Source organism: Neltuma alba, unplaced genomic scaffold (genome assembly GCF_004799145.2).
Source record: "Neltuma alba isolate B1F8T4 unplaced genomic scaffold, ASM479914v2 tig00013341_pilon, whole genome shotgun sequence".
Taxonomy (NCBI): domain Eukaryota; kingdom Viridiplantae; phylum Streptophyta; class Magnoliopsida; order Fabales; family Fabaceae; genus Neltuma; species Neltuma alba.
The window spans coordinates 108,894-126,422 of NW_021637611.1; the positions used below are offsets into that span (position 1 = coordinate 108,894).

Sequence of the window (17,529 nt, forward strand, 5' to 3'; positions counted from 1 at the left end):
CACTGCATGTCATTCTCTACCTACCTCAGCCAAACAAATCCAAAATGATGCATTGATCATGCCCAGATAATAACAAAGCTCTCATTCCTGCAGGTACGAACAATATAATCTTCAATAATTCTTCGTCTGAGAAATATTGTGAAAAATCATGGAGGGTGGCGGGCGATGGTGCAACACGTGCTCTAACATGGTGAACCCAATGAGGGAAGGAGAGAACAAATGCCCAGTTTGTGGGTCAGAATTTACAGAGGCAATAATGGAGAGTCTGAGATCAGAGCATAACGAAGGCAGCGATTTGATCAGATCAGCCTCTGTATTCTCTCTTTACGCGCCAATATTACTGGGCTTGATGAGTGCTCTCAGACCTGCTTTAGCAACCGTCAGCAATAATAACAACATCGATGGTTTAAGTTCAAGGGAGGGGGAAGACGACGAGCAAGAGGTGGAACAGCGCAGTGACCTTGTGGTGAGAAGAAGAAGGCGAAGAAGAGCATCGTCCACTTCTCTCATGCTGGTCTTTCGTCGTGTCCACGATAGGACGGGCCAGCCAGAATCTGATCAGAATACTAACACAGAAAACAACCATAGAAACAATAACGGTGGTGATAGCAATAATAACGTGAACCTCAACGTGGTTGTGATTGATCCGTTCAACGAAGAGGCTTTGATTCTGCGAGGTCCTTCACTGATTAACAACGCTACGAGTACTACTCCGTTGATCGAGAATCCGATGGGGTCTCTAGGTGACTTTCTGGAGGGGCCTGGGTTTGGGTTGTTGCTGCAACATTTGACGCAGAATCATGAACCTAATAGATATGTGAATAACGTGAACCCGCCGGCACAGAAGGCGGCGATAGAAGCAATGCCGACGGTGATCACGGTGGAGAACATGCAGTGCATAATATGTTTGGAGGATGCAGAGATTGGGAGTGAAGTGAAGGAGATGCCGTGTGGGCATAAGTTTCACAGTGACTGCATTATCTCGTGGCTGAAACTTCGGAGTTCTTGCCCGGTTTGTAGGTTTCAGATGCCGTCCGACGCTTCCAAGGTTGAAGTCAACGGTGGACGTCGGAATGAAGGCGATCCGAGCAATGATCAAGTGATGGATAGAGAACAGAGGATGAGTTTTGGAAGAAGGAACTGGCTTTCCATATTGCAGCCATTCGATTACTTTCTTCCTTCTCCTTGAAGAAACAATTCCCTCTCACATTTAGGACGTAATGTTCATAGATGAACTTTTTAGGACGACTTGGATGTCAAAGCTTTTATTTTCTTTATTTTTTTTATTTATATTTTGCCAACAAGTTGAATGTCAAAGCTTTAATGAAAAGCTTACAGTTAATAAATAGTTTTTATTAATAAAAAACCTGAGAGCTTATGCATTCTTTTTATATTTTATTCAAGTATTTATTGATTAAAGATATCCAGGTCATGTAGCTTATAAAATAAGTTGACATCATAATGAAACTAACGAAGCAAGGGACAAGAAAGGAATGTGATCCGAAAGTTCTATGCACGGTGAAAAACCAACCTCTGGCTCTTTATTTGGTGTGCTCACATATGTATAAGAGTTGCAGTATGCAATGAACAAAACAAGAATGCGTGAAAGCCCCTTGAAACATGAAAAACGAATCCTGTGATGACATTGGTTGCCGCAGGGGCATTCTTCTTTTGCAAAAGCCACATTCTTTTTTCTTTATTTTTTTTTGTTTTTGGTCCTTACAGAATCTTTTGTTGCTATGTCAACTCGTTTCTCTGCAACTCACGTTTAGTTAGCTCACCTCTTTGTTCCAGTTCTCTTACCCCTGGGGAATCGCATTCTCCTGATAAAGCATGCAGTGTAACATAAAGGTCTTGAAGATTATCTCATGGCGGAGAGCCGTTGCTTTCAACAATCTGTAACGATCTCTTATCAGAATTTCCCTCACAAGTATGAATCAAACAGAGCATTTTTCCCAGACGGAAAGAAATTAAATCAAATAGACTAATTAATATTATATCAAGAGAGGAGAGTCTCATATCTTGAACTGTCTTTTATGGTGATTAATGTGAACATAGGTTGGTGAAAAGAAATGACCATTGAATCAATCCAAGCTAAGGCCTCAGCCACTGAAAAGCAAGCATTAAACTGGACAAACTTGTCATGAAATGCCAAACTGACAATGCTTAGTCATAACTGATTAAACTGTCTTGAAAGGAATCCGCCTACAGTTTCTAAAGGCAACAGCTTAGTGGGCAGAGGGAACCCATTTTTCGTGGATCTTAGAGAAAGAACAATTAAGTTCCTGATTTGAGAATCACATCTGTCAGGTTTCTAGTTTAAGATTCCTTTTCCATGCCATGAAGTGCACTTAACTGGCCCCCTAACATTATGGGGAATAACAATAATGTCAATCTGTACTTCTATTTCAGCCAATGTCATTTCTTGGTGGTCACGTGATTAAGTACGATGAGTGTCTCATCATTATTTTGAGTATGATTTCCAGTAACTCCTTGAATAAGCTTCAACTCTTGACATTTCTCACATCCAAAGGTGTGTATATATTCGGGACTTGATGGAATTATAGAAAGTTGCATAAAAGGAAAGCCAACTAAAATCTAGTCCTGAACGGAACAATATTTACAGAAACAGTTTGCCAAAGCCTATAAAATCATTTTCAAAATGTTGGTACTTTCCTGGATCCAAGAATATTTAAGAGAAGTTAGAGCTGTTAAAAAACATCAAAGACATGTACTTTATGTAAGCTTACCATAATTTGCAAGATCCATGGGTTCTGAAAAGGTTTATCTTAAATCCTCTGATTCATTGTATATATGGTGAAGGTAAGGTATAGACTGTTGTTCATGTAGGAGTCCAGGACCCTAAAATACACTTTCAAGCACTAAATGCCCTTAACTTTCAATCTAATATATATATATATATATATATATATACACACAGAGAGAGAGAGAGAGGGCAATGAAACAACTTGTCTCATCATGATGCGAAATTCTAGCATCAATAAAAGTAATAGTGGTTTTAATAACCATTAAATTGGTTGTCAAAAGACGTGAATTATTGGTTGTCATTGCAATACAATATTCCTGATGTGGTACCAAATCAGGTTTCTTGCTTAGTTGAATCTCACTTACATGAAGCCATACGACTAAGCTTTTCTGATTTATCTTGTCAATGCTTGCTTTTGCTATTTCCTCTTAGTTGCCGAATAAGTTCTCAGGAATCAGAATCAATTGATGTCCCAAAGAGATACATTAGAATCGATTTCATTTTATTCCTTTTTGCTCTTACTTTTGGAAATTAGCTCTTTCAATTTTAAAATAGCTACACCTGATTGACCTGCTGTCTTGCATGTCTACTCAGTTATCATGCATGTTCTTATTAATCAATAAAACCTACTACCTTCGATCTTTAATATCAGACCTTGTTTAACTTTTATTTTGGTCCTAAATATAAAATCCCAATCCACTTTATCTCTCATATTTATACATTTTTTTTCAAGATAGTCCTTCACCAATACACTTGATTAGTAAGGATATTTTAGAAAAGACAATACAAATTTATTACAAATAACTAACTTAACTTCTTTTCTTAATCTCCTCAAATTAGTCAACTAGCTCTTATAATTAGGACCAGAGGTAGTATTTTTCTACATATTGGGAATAATAGTAAGTGGTAGAATTTATTCTGCACTAGTTGTTGATCACATAAATGATTCTGTGCTCTAAAAACAATAATTCTTGGTTGTTAAATACATGGATTGCATTGCAAATAAAACAGCATAAGCATAATCGACTAACAACTGACACATGTTGGGAGGCATAAATCCTGAAAATGAATCAAACCAAACTATTTTTCAACAGTTCCTATTAGTTGGCCAAATTAGAGCACACGATGCACACATATCGATTACTTTGCTTCAGAGTCTGCTATCTTTGTACATCTGAATTCATGTTTTTGTGACCTATTTGCAAGTTTAACAATAGTATGTATGAAATTTTACGTCTGCAGGTTTGTGAGTTCAACGGCACTACAGATTTAGAAGACAAACTGAAATTTCAACCGAAGCACGAGTCTAGACAACTGGTAATGGTCTATATTATTCCATAGGCCAATGTCTTAGATAAAAAGCAAGCATGAATGTCAAGTTTAGATGATACATTCGCACGTTTTTCTTTTTGTCACTTGGTCCCGTCTAAGCCGGTTGGACCAAAAGAATTGGATCCTTAGTTTTATTCTATTCTTTGTGGTCTACATATGCATCAAACTTATCAAAAAAAAAAACATAAAAAAAACTAAATTCTTGTTTTATTCTTTTCTTTGAAAAATCTCCAAGGACTTTGAGAAGCATCTCTCCACCGTTATTCTTTTTCTTGAATGTATCTGTCAGTATCCATTTCTTGGTGCCCCAGTCATAAGGAATCTTCTTTTCTATATTCTTTATAACATGACCAGTTATTGCATTCGTTTGGAAGCCTTGCCAAATCCTTCGGTTTAGAATACATTCACCCAAGCCACATTAGTAGTATTAATGATGTTAGTAAATTAACTATCCAAAGAGAGTGACAAAGACTAATGAGTGCAAGAATCTTCGATGAGGAAAAAGGAGGTAAAGTGTGGTTTTTGATGCTTTGAGGGAAAGAAAAAGTTTAATTTGTGATTCCAAACACAAAATTCTTCTTTGAACTTTTGGAATGAGGTTCTTGCCTTTACCAGAAGGACAAAAATATATGCAGGCTTAAGCAGATACAAGTTGATAGGTCAATTTTAGTACCAAATGCAACGTTTGAGGTGTCTCAGAAAGTACAGTGAACATAATTTCATTGGGAAGAGTTTCCTTTAGAAAGTGAAAGTGGAGAGAGGTCATAATAATTTTCAAAGAAACTCCGAATATCGTATGAAGTTTAGCTCTGAATTGCTTTTGTACAAGATTCTATGCTTCACTTGGTGCCCCTTATGTGGTCATTTGCTTTATAAGGACATCTCTGGGTACAACTGAGGCATGTGAAAATCTTGTTGGGGAGAGAAAAAAATCGTACAGAGCTGTTGTGGAAAACTACTCATATTTGAAACCTCAAAGGAATAGCATTTGAAAAATACAGCACAACAAATTCCAACTCTCAGGGTCTTTGAATCTTCGTCAGGTAATAAGATGATCTTCATGAACTTAATTACTGTTTGTGCTTCTGGGTAGATTAGTAAGATGATTTTGTTCACAGAAAATAGAGAATGTACTATCATCAGCAACAACAAGCAAAGAACATTCATTCTTTAACGATGTCCAACCCTCCTGAGAGGCATATGATCGTCCATGGTGGACGTGGAACTGGAGACTCAGGACTTGTCCTCTCAACTGATGCTAAGCCTAGACTAAAATGGACACCAGATCTCCATGAACGCTTCGTAGAAGCAGTTAATCAGCTAGGAGGGCCAGATAGTGAGTCTATACTACTTAATGATTGTGAATTAGAAAATATCATTATTTTAGAGCTGCTCCTAACTACATTGCCCTTGCAGAAGCTACACCAAAAACAGTATTGAAACTTATGGCGATTCCCGGACTTACTCTATACCACTTAAAGAGTCATCTACAGGTACCCTTTTTCTTGTTTTACCTTGAAAGTTCCTCAGATTTTCTAGGATCAAGGTCCTCTCCATTTTGGTCATATTCAGTTGATTAGATTGCTAATAAACACACCATAATGTTATGTAAGTGACATCGTCAGCTTAATTAGGTAAAGAAATAGGAAACACAAGATAAAATTTCCCACTTGTAGATGGTCGGTTGTTTTGAATTATCATCACCCTTTTCTTTACACTGGAAAACCAAAGCATTTCTTTTCTTTTCTTTTCTAAATCTAAGCCTTAAAACCCATTATACCATAGAACCTGCTAAACACCAAAAGTCCAATTTTGTAAAGTTTTCATCCCTTTTATATGTTTAGTTTCTAACCCATTTTGGACAACAGAAATACAGACTCAGTAAAAATCTGCATGGACAGGTCAATAGTGGAGCCTATAGAAACGGTGAGGGAATATTTTTTCTTATCCTTTCTATGTATTCCATGAGTTCCTTGAGAGATGTGTAGAAATTACCTTATATGAAGCATAGAATCCAGAAAAGAATTCATCTCACTAGCTTAAATTGCAGAAGCGGCAGGCCAAATTTATGAGACAAGTGAAGTGCATACGAAAAATTTGAGCATCAGACCTCAGACAAACAAGTAATAGCACATAACTTGTCTTGTTCAGATTTTCAGTCATTAAGCGTCCGTTGTTTTCTTTCTCTATTTCTAACAAGGATGGGCCTTGAATCCAGGAACTTAGAAATAAACGAGGCACTACAGATGCAAATTGAAGTGCAAAGAAGGTTGCATGAGCAGCTCGAGGTATAGGACATCGCAGAACATCGACTTGCTCATCCATATCTACTTTTATTTGCGAGGGCTACTTCCATGTTGCTTATCTAAGATGTAGCTCATTGATTTACAAAATTTGACATTCAATATGTGTGTGTTCTAAGCTGTGATTAGTTCACTTTTGATGAGCGTAAAACTGTATCCAAATCTTTAATCAGGTACAGCGACACTTGCAGCTTCGTATAGAGGCTCAAGGGAAGTATCTCAAGGGAGTGCTGGAGAAGGCCCAAGAGACACTAGAGAAACAGAATCTTGGCACAACAGGACTTGAAGCTGCCAAGGTTCAACTCTCTGAACTGGCGTCTAAAGTATCAACTCAATACATAGAGCCTACATTTTCAGAGATAAAAGAATTACAGGCACTATGGCCTCAGGAAGCACAAGTGACCAAAACCACCAATTTTTCGATGGATGGCTACTTGACATCTAGCGAAGGATCTCAGAGAGACCAAGACACACATAACGCAGGCTTAAATTTGAGACTATGTGATGGAACTCCATTTTTAAGGTCAAAAGAGGATGCTCCAGAGCCTACTCTTCTGAAGGCTGATCTCACATTACGTGACCAATTGCAGGAGAAAATGTTGTTTCTTTCCCCATCAAACGATGATGCACATAAAAGAAATTCAAAACTCATACCCCAGGATGTTGGACTTGAAGGAGAAGAAAGCTTGGGGAAACTGCCTGTTTTGAAGGAAGATATGAAGTTAGAGGAAGAAAGCTGGTTGAGAAAGGAAAGAGCTGAAAATGGGGTTGTGCCAGGTAAACTGAACTATGAGAAGATTTCTCAAGACTATAGGCTACCTGACTATGAGACCGCACTAGACCTAAATGTTAATGATAAAAATGATGCTTCTTCTAACTGCCAACAGTTTGACTTGAATGGATTTAGCTGGAATTGCTAGATGATATTGTTAGTGACTGAATTCTAGAAGCCATTGAGTTTGAGTTCCTCCAGCAATAGTTCCGCACTGGAGACAATCACTGGAGCCTGTATTATGCATATGTGTAGCATGGCCCAATGGAGATAAACAAGATAAATTTCTCCAACAACGACACACTAGACTGTGAGCTGTGTTTTGTATGAGATTTAAGATGACTACACTGTTATTATCTACGAATAGTGTAACTTTTTAAAGATTTTGTATTATATAATGATGATTGCTTGTATATTTATACAGACGGTATGACCGTTATATAATAAACATCATGTTTTCCATAGTCCAAAGCCCATTTTCAAACTGCATCGATTCAATAGTTATGAAGTGTTAAAAAAAATCTCTATCTGACAAGGTGGCTTTGTAAACAGAAAGATCACTCCAAAGTCGTGAATATGCATGAGTTCACCACAAAAAGATGTAGAAAAAATAAAAATAAAAAAGAAGAAAGGAAAAAGGAAAACAGATTAAAAAGGAGAGTAGCCTCCAAGTCATTTTGACACAGGCTAGAAGAAGAGGAGCAGATTCTGCCACTGGTGCCTATAAAACAAATAGCAGAGCTAGAAATACAGGCAAGGTCCAAGTATTGATGATTTATGAAATTCTCAATGGGAATTATAAAATCATTTGAGTTAATTTTCAGATACCTTCATTGATCCATAGAAATTAGCGGAAAACCAGAGCAACGGGAAAATATTTCATATTATTTCAACTCTTTGCTCGCATTGGAAATGACCTTCACGTTCAAAACCTACAATCTACAAAGAACAATTATAGTCGTATAAAATGTTCTGCACATGCTCAGAAAAGATGTGGTGAAAAGAACAACAACATAAAATTCAATATCAATCGCTTTATCATTGTATTTTTTTTCTTTTAATAGTTGTCGGTGTACCTCTGAGACTCTCTATGAGTATCACTGCTCACATGGTTTTGATCCCAGAAAATTCTTTATTACTCCTCCATTGTTTCTCTTCTTGAAGAAAGTTTATAACATTAAAATAAATGAAAGAAAGCTAAAACCATACTATCTGGAATTCAGAACGCCCCTGCAAAGAAGAAAACGTAGATGATAAGATATGTATGCCTTCCATAAGAATTTGTAAATTTATAAACGAAAGGAATCTTTGGTTGCAACATTTGTTAGTAGCAGAGTAAATTTGGTAATCATATTCATATCTTGTTTAATTTTCCAAAAACACAATGACTTGGCATATAGCCTTAAATAAAATTAGAAGCTTTATATGGTAATATTTGATGGACATGGATTCTACCACTTTTTCTATCTCTTTCCAACCGAACCATGTGTCCACTAGAGAAAAAGATGTCTCACATAGAAATGTAATGAATCCTTCATATTTAGCATCTCGCTCTTACCATTTATCCGACCAGCCAAAAAATGGATATACCAATTTTTATATCCCAATGATAAATGAGAACTTACCTTAAAGTTATCAGGCATGAGAAAATATATAGGTTATGTTTAAATATTGCCGACCTTGACAAGGAATCTTTAATCTTCAATTGTCCATTCACAGAAAATAATTACCCCACCGCATGTCAAAATTGCCAGCAAGGTATTGTCCATATAAAAACCAAAAGGCATTTTCTTGCATGGTGATTTAGAGTTCCTAGATTTTTCCCATTTTGATAAAGTAGCTCATAGCTAGCCTGCCGGGACAGTACGGTTTTGTCATAATTAGTTCTTTCTGATATATACTATATAGCGTATTCTGACATCCCTCATGATGCAGTAATCTCCATTTCCTTCTCGGATTTCCTATTTTCTAGTCGCAAATATTAAACTTGTGCTCATTAACTGTGCATGGTCATGTTAGAAAGGACCCCATATCCTGATGAAAGGTACCATAAGCTGATCAGAGATGAGAGCGGCAATAATGTCGTATGTGTTCAGAAGATGAAGGGAACAAAAGTTGACGTGAGAAGGAATGAAAAGCAGATTCCTGTTTAGGTGGAACCCTAGAGTGGCAGAGAAAGGAATCGGAACCAACCCTATATACAATATACGTACAGTACACTGTATCTATATGTTACTGCATTGAGTGCTGAACAGACCTCGGTCTCCGTGAAGTTAAAACCGCCCATATATTATCGGCCGCAGTTGCAGTATACATGTGATCACCAACACCCATCTCTGTGATCTGATGATATGTTCATTACTTTCTGGTTTCAAAGGATAAAAAGCAAAAAGATTCAACAATTTCCATGGCAGTGCATTTCTTGGTTGCCAAGTTTGGATAGGCTGCCTCTGAGTGTGCCTCGGTACACGGATGGATATTTCTAGTGCGTTACATATTTTTGTTCAGAGAAACCGATACATAGCCCAGATAAGAATTGTCTGTCACGTGAACGGTGATGTACAAATATATTTTTGTATATGATGATTTCTCTCTCTTCCCCTTCCGATTTTTATCTATAAATTCTCCAGTTCTGTGAAGTTGGTATTCACCTCTTGGCATCCCTTTCCTTATAGTCTGCCTTTTCAGTGTTGATATTTTCTCCCTGGCGTGCCTTGCATGTAGGGTCGGAAAGGGGAGTGCAGCCAAGGATGACTTGCCGGATTCTATATATTCATGACTTTGTCTGTGTATGGAGTTCCCATATATATACAGGTATTCATGTTTATGAAATCTGGCAAGTTGTCTTTGGCTACATGCTTCTTTCTGCTTCTCATGCCAGGCCTCCTTGGTGATGATTTTATGGCTGATCTTCACACAAAATCCCTCTAGGCCCATCTCTGCAGATTCAAATCCTACAATAGTGATTCCATCAATTCTCTGAGTCATTAACACTGTTTTTAATTTGCATTCTCGATCTGTATAGGGATGCTGAGCCTCTTTCATCTTCCGTGGTATAGCTCATGAGTCTTGTGGGGGCTCTTCTTGAATCTTTTTTCCTCATAATGTAAGGACTTGCTTTTCTTATTCATTTGATAAGATATATGGTCACAAGCTTTTTGGACATAAACCATGTGAATCTTCTCTTTCGTTGTCAACTGTTACTTCTGTTCTAGTAGTAATGTGTAAAAAGTTCTTTCTGGGTTGTTCTGAATCTGCATTTTGCTAGCTAGGTTATATTAATTAATGACATTCTGTGTGAGTTTATTAGTAAGTTGCCCCACTGTTGTTTTCTCGTGGATAGCTAATTTTACTCTCCATGATATTGCAGTCACAAGAAGGCTTTTTACTTCTAAGTGGACTTGTGGTTCAGCAGAATGTCCATCGCTGAAGTAGTGCATAAGCTTTGTTTCATCAGAAACCACAGCTTTTATTTTGGTTTGGTCCGTTTTCAGTTTCACAATTAAAATGTGCTTTCAGTTTCGTATAACGGTTATTCGACTTTCATAGGCGAAAGGTATTGTTAGTCAAACGAGGTTGACGGGTGTTGGTGACCTGGACCATCAAATCAAAGCTCGCGTTACTCATGTAACATACCAACTCTAGTCCTATTTATAAGAGCTAATTGATTAATTTGAAAAGATTAATGAAAAAAGTTAAATTAGTTATTTGTAATAAATAGATATGTGTTTTTCTTAAAATATCCTTACTAATCAAGTGTATTGGCTAGAACTACTATTGTTAGAAGAACTATATTGGAAAAAAATGTATAAATATGAGAGACAAAATAGATTGAGGTATTATATTTAAGATCAAAATAAAAGTCAAACAATATCTTATATTAAAGACTAGAGGTAGTATAATTTTATTTTTACTTTATGATTTACTTTCATTGTAATCATAACTTTTTTACCATTTAATTATAATCATAACAAGTCCGACATGCATTTGAGAGATTATTTTGAAAATAAATTAAGAGACGATTCTGAAAACATACGTCAAGCACCTCAACCAAAATAATTCTCCACTTTGTCTCGGATTTTGTAAAGCGTCCTCACAAAGAACGGTGGAAACACAGTGTAAATTAAAGAAAAAATTTAATTATTTCATCCGTATAGTTTTGAGTGGATTTTAAGTTCTAACTCTGAGTTTATAATTTTTATTTTTTTAGTGCAAGTTTTTATTATTTAAAATATTGGTACCCGTGTTTTAGAAAATAAAATAATAAATACAAACATTAATTTTCAACCAAGAGAATAATGTTTTAAATAGCTAAATTATCAACAATGAGTTCCGAGCTAAAATTCAGGAACTAATTTTTATACAAAAATTTAAAGATTAATTGCAGTTGAAGCGAAATTATAGGAGCAAATAATTAATTTTCTCTAAATTAAAAAGACCGGAGTAAAATACAAATAAATAAATGATAAATTAACCAAGCAGGGGCGGGCAAGTCGGCATCGCAACAATTAAGAAATGAAGGGAGGCTGCTTTCGATTCAATTATTGAAGTAGGAGACGAAAAAGAAGGACTTGCATTGGGACACATGGATGGGGCCAGATCCAAAAGCAACATTGAAGTCTATCTAATGGGCCCCAAAGGCCCACTAAGTTGAAATTTTCTTGGCGGCACCACTCACCTGACTGACTTCCCTGCCAAGTGTCAAACTAAGCACGATCCACGCAACCTTATCCGCGTCCAGGCATATCATGCCTTTGATTTTCGGTTTCCTGTGTCCCAAATGCTGTTTCCATTATACTCCTTTAAAGTCGACACGTGGGAACTTTCATGAACACCGCCACCAGACACCTGTGTATTTTCTTACTCCCGTTTCCTTTCATCTTAGCCGGTTGTTATCCCTGGCGACTCGAAGACACGCAAGTCTGTTAGCCAAACGGATTGGGACTGTCCTTGTTCGTGAAAACACACATCACCATCAAATGCACTCAACCCTCAAAACTTTCTAGTAAGAAAATGTTTAGATAAAATCTAAATCATGATTTTAAAAATAATTTTATAATATACTAAATAAATATGTGAATAAGAAAAAAAAAAAACAACGGATTGAACCTAACAAAAGTAGGATCGTCTATTGGAAAGTAGAAGGATATGCAATCTTGTACCAGCACAAACATCACAGAACATAGCACTATTTGACATTGTACAGCACACTGCTATTCCCATTACAATTCATATCACCAACCAGGCTGGGATCTCAGGGAAAAAAAACATACAAATCCATCAGCCTGAAGCAGCCAGGGGGGAACAAATAACAACTTCACCTTTGTTGGCTATAAAAAAAAACCAAAAACAAAAAAAAACACCTTCACTTTTACTGCTACGAGATTATACGCTAAAGATACACTGTACAAGGCTTGTAATCAAGAGATGAGGCATGTTCACAAATTCACCGCCTCAACGCCCAGCAGTGCTCAGACTTCTCTCCTTGTGCACTTCGCAGGACTTGGGGTTCAATGAAGTTAATGGAAGGGGCTGCGAACCAGGAGGAGCTGTCTGTGCAGGGGCTTCATGCATGACTTCATCTGGTTTTGGTATGTAAGTGAATGACAGATCCTTGTTGGCAGACAGAGCCAAGAGCTCTTTCTCCTCCAATCCTTTGGTTGGGCCCAAGCTGCATCTATCCGGGGTGTGTTTGGCTAATGCATCTTTGAACTTCTTGATCTGTAATTAAACCATCAACTTTTATCAGCTATTTTCGTTCTCCTCTTCAGAGGCCGAATGGAGAACAAGGCGCAAATGAAATGCATCGTGATTCTGAATATAATGCGGCCCGAGAACAATCCTATAGACAACACAAGAACCCAAACATTTCCACGATTTGAGCTAAATATCGACAATTTACAGACACAAGGACCGCAAAAATCAACACCAAAAGGCCTAAATAACAATCATAGACAATCAATTCATACCAGAAACGCACAACCACTATGAAAGATCAAACATGTAATCATGTAATCGAGTAAAATATTATTCACAAAGAGTAAACTAACCGTGGCATTAGTACAGCTAAAGCTGCATAAACGACCATGGGCGCCTCTGTAGAAGCGGAAGAAGGGAAGGACGTGGACGTTAAGACTATAACACATAGATTTATGCTCCTCATAATTCACTTGAAGGAATTGAACATCTGGATTCATCTCTGCCAGTTGACATATCTGCCGCAGCGCCAACGAAAAATCAGAATTACTATTCATAAACAAGAAAGACATGAATCCTCGATTCAGGAGAGCTCTGCGAATAGGCCAATGGCGAATACCTTAGGATGGAGAGCTCTGCAACCACCACAACCAGGAGAAAAGAAATCAACAACCACCAGCTTGTCCCCCGCGTTTAACAGGGAGTCCACAAGGTCCTGGGCCGAAGTCACCTCCCTCATATTTGGTTGAAGCCCTGTTTCCCACCATTTCTGAGCTTTACCAATTCCAAGGGTCATCTGCAAATGCCATGACAGGAACAAGATTAAAACGGATATTCAATTAAGAAAATCAATAAATGGGAATCAAAGAAATTTCCTCATAAAGGACCCTCGGAAGGAAACCAAATGAGGATCGGAACCACCAGAAGATCCTTTACCATTAGCGGACGAACTCAATTGAACTTAAAATATAAAAGAGGAGAAGCATCAATTTATAATTTAAAATTTTGATTAGAAATGGTGACTTGAACGATTAGAGCCGAGACCGTATTTTATTCTTGATAAAACTATAAACTAAACCAGATTGTGTTTAATTCTGAAAAAGAATATCCCAATTTAGACACACCATGGGGAAACAAGTGATGGGGGGAATAACCAACCTGAGCTGCCGACGAAGACGGAGAGAGAGATTTCCCTCTGCCAGGCACGCGAGCAGACTCGTGAAACACCAGTTTTTTGCCATAGAGTTCAGAAGACGAAGAGGAGGGAGATCTGACAGCCTGGGATTTTAGTTTCAGAGAAGGAAACCTTTTCACAGGGCAAGAAACACAAGAATCATAGCTAAGAATCTTTGGGCATAAAGAAATTTTGCGGAGATGTTGCTGCACATCGTCGTGCCAAGTGGAAACCAAACCAGTCTGGTTCAAAGCCTTCGCCATTGAGTAGTGATGCCGAGTCTAACTTTCAGTTTGACAGAAAATCGAGACAGGATAAACGAACGAGGTAAATAAATAAATTAAAAAAAGACGCTCCTCCTGGAAATTGCAGAGAATCGAAAAAGTTTTCTACAGTTTCGCAATTGACGACGAATGAAACGGGTGGGTGGGATCGGACGGTGAAACAGAGATAGTGGGAGTAACACGGTGCGAGATATGGGGGCAGCGTGGGAAAGGCGCGTGACGGAACTTCCCAGTAGGAACACGTGGCATCCTGGAAGCTGCTTTCATAATTCATTCATTGAGTAAGAAACCGAAAAATGGGGGAAAATAATAAATAAATGGATAAAAATAGGCGGAAATGGATAAAATTAAGGATAAAATGGAGTAGCGTATAAGGCAGGTCTCGTCTTTATCCACCGTAACGCATTGACCAGGATATGTTTTGGTGTCGAAACAACGTACCTCCGATGATCACTCCACTCGCCTTCTCTTGGACGCTTCCCCTGTGAGTGGGGCCGTTGAATTAGTCCTCTGGATTTTGATTCCATTAAGGTCTCTTGGGCCTAATTCATTCTGGGCTGTTGGGCCTAAGCCCACCTGCCACCCTTAAGAACGCTTCCTTTCTCTTGCAGAATAAGGCTTTTTCAAAAAATTGATTGTAAGTTTCCCCAAAAGCGTTGTTGGCCCAAAGCCTCTAGAGCGCAAGAAAAATGGTTAGAAAGGGGGCAAAAAACATTATGCCTTTACGATTACATTTTAGTGGGGCATCTATCCTTTTTATTTTTGGCCAGCAAGTGGGGCACTCATGTATATTATATACAAGGTATAAATATGAAGGGAATTTACACACACACACAGGATAAAATATGTAAGCTTTTCATAAATTATAAAAATCCCGTAATTACCTGTAATGCAAAACTAGTTTTTGATTCAGTTTCACGTGAGACTTATACATACAAATAATTCAATTTCTTTTATTCCTTAGCCATGTATATGCTTATATTCTAAAATGACGAGGTACCCATTATTCTTAGAAAAGAAATATATACTCACAGTGCACCAAAAATAACGTGGAATCTCCATTTTTCGAATAATTAGGATGAAAGCCGATCGCACGACAGAGATCAATGCTAATTAACGAGTGAAGACATTAGATTAGCCAGTGGCCTCATATGCCCACACAACCAGTCGAATTACCAAAAACAAAACAACACAAATATATGTAGTCTGATAGTATCTATCCACTTCTTTCTGGCTGCTCATCAAACGAATTCACACCAGACAAAAGGTGTTTAGGTATAGAAACAGATTTAAAAGTGCTTTTACGGTATACGAAATAAATATAAAGAGGAATTTGTCTCGATTTACGGAAAAGTGTTTCTGGGATTAGCCAAACACTCCCATAATTCAACATAAATGCGGATGGAAATCAGATGGGAAATATTTCAGAAATTCTACGTACCCTGCTTTTCTTCTTTATTGACGTGAAGACTCTGCTTTATTACGATTAGTTCGCTGCCAAGAAAAGAAGGCTTGAGATGGAAGTCTCATACAATTTCCAAGCAGAAGACGAAAAAGCAAAAGAGGACCTGACAAAGTTTCAAGGTTTTCAGTTTCCTCTCAAGTCTCGTGTTTAATTGGCTGGTCACTAGTATATATGACGTGGAGATATTTGCTGATGCTGTGTGATTAAGAATATGATGTCTCATGGGACTATCAAAATATGTGCATATACATCTGCCACCGCACACATAATTATCAGCCTCTGATTTGTCTCAAGGCAGCCTCGGAACTTCGCCTCAAGTTGAATTTAGAAGGAATCAATAATTGTGATGATACACGTTTGATTATCTCAACCAATCTAATAATTAATTAAACCCTATACGCATATGTTTGACACCTGGTCAATAAACTGCTCGATATTTAGGTTTTGGATTAATGACAGCACAGGTCAATAGTTCAAGCGTGATGGTTAGGTTTCGGATACACGTACGCATCTTAATCATCTCTTATTATTATTCATGCGTTTATATTGTGTGGAATTATATGCAGGCATAATAAATATCTGGGTGTGAATATAGAAGTGGAAAAATGTAGAATCCCAATAATTATACGAGTTCTGAAGTTAATAATTAGGACCCAATATCGGTCCCATTATTCATTATAATGATTGATATGTAATTCTGGGGGATGACAGAACCAGGCTTTATAATTGAACCGGAGATTTAATAATACACAGTAACCATGAAAAGCAAGGTTGCAGCCACCTTCCGGCAGCCATCATTAGTCATATTCATTATTATCGTTTGTCATTTGTTAGTAATTTTCATTAATTAAAAGCATCTCATGTTGTATGGAGAATTCGCTGCTCATAAAGCGCCGCTCAGCGACATGATTATGTTTGAGGGTAAGATTCTCTTGCGTTAGGTGAGGGCTAGCTAGCTATGAGGTAAAATCATGTTCAGGTAAGTTCTATATTATGAATTCCGCTTCTAATTATAGTCCTTAAAGTTTCAAGAAGATCCTCATTAATTATTTCATTCGTATATAATTGGCATATCTAGAAAAATCATATAAATGGGTTTACGACTGCAGCTCATAATTGTAAACCGTTGAACTTGAGAACTTTGCTGACTCCTTCAAGTCCACGTCCAGGCTAGGTAAGCATTATTGGAGAAGAGTGACGACCACACACATACACTACCTCCGATCTTAATTATAAGATCTTATTTGTAGACCACAAACAAGGTCTTATAATTAAGACCAGGATAGTATATATTTTGTGGGAGGGTTCCTATTTTTAGAAACTATGGATGGATTTTATTTCTTTTTGGCCATCAAAACTATGGATTGAATATACGCCTAATGAAATGAGTTTCTATTAGTTATTCGCGTGAAAAAAACAGTTAACAAATTGGAAATTGCAACATACGTAGTACATTAGGTGAGATCACCCACCGTCTCCTCTACCAGGAGATATTCAAATAAATTTCATTAAGGTCAAGTGTGCAGGCTCAGTTTTCACACGTATAGACAAAGGTATACATAAAAAGTCCATTTTTAAAATACTTGACAGAAAGAGAAATAACCAGAGGTGGGGAAAAGCGGCGACGATTAATAATTAAATCCCTGCAGAGAATGGATGAATCGTAGAAGATGACATAAGCTGAGGTTGATTGGCCATCAATTTATATACATAAAATATAATGGACATATCATAT

General features: G+C 37.4%; 3 protein-coding genes across 3 annotated transcripts; 2 read left to right on the forward strand and 1 right to left on the reverse strand.

Moving 5' to 3' along the window:
• The first annotated feature begins 187 nt into the window (after positions 1-187).
• LOC114736509 (E3 ubiquitin-protein ligase SIRP1-like) lies at positions 188-1,189 on the forward strand. Its single transcript, XM_028924358.1, has one exon. The coding sequence runs from the start codon at positions 188-190 to the stop codon at positions 1,187-1,189; it is 1,002 nt and encodes a 333-aa protein (XP_028780191.1).
• Positions 1,190-4,998: 3,809 nt separating this feature from the next.
• Positions 4,999-7,645, forward strand: LOC114736478 (myb-related protein 1-like). The gene is made up of 7 exons (XM_028924319.1): positions 4,999-5,142; positions 5,218-5,435; positions 5,516-5,592; positions 5,968-6,025; positions 6,150-6,222; positions 6,318-6,387; positions 6,576-7,645. The coding sequence occupies exons 2-7, from the start codon at positions 5,228-5,230 to the stop codon at positions 7,320-7,322; spliced, it is 1,233 nt and encodes a 410-aa protein (XP_028780152.1). The 5' UTR covers positions 4,999-5,142; positions 5,218-5,227; the 3' UTR covers positions 7,323-7,645.
• A 4,639-nt stretch (positions 7,646-12,284) lies between these two features.
• On the reverse strand, positions 12,285-14,455 carry LOC114736508 (thioredoxin-like 1-1, chloroplastic). The gene is made up of 4 exons (XM_028924355.1): positions 14,030-14,455; positions 13,491-13,667; positions 13,225-13,389; positions 12,285-12,895 (listed from the first exon to the last, which is right to left on the reverse strand). Exons 1-4 carry the CDS (start codon positions 14,306-14,308, stop codon positions 12,629-12,631), a joined length of 888 nt encoding a protein of 295 aa, XP_028780188.1. The 5' UTR covers positions 14,309-14,455; the 3' UTR covers positions 12,285-12,628.
• Between the last annotated feature and the right edge of the window lie 3,074 nt (positions 14,456-17,529).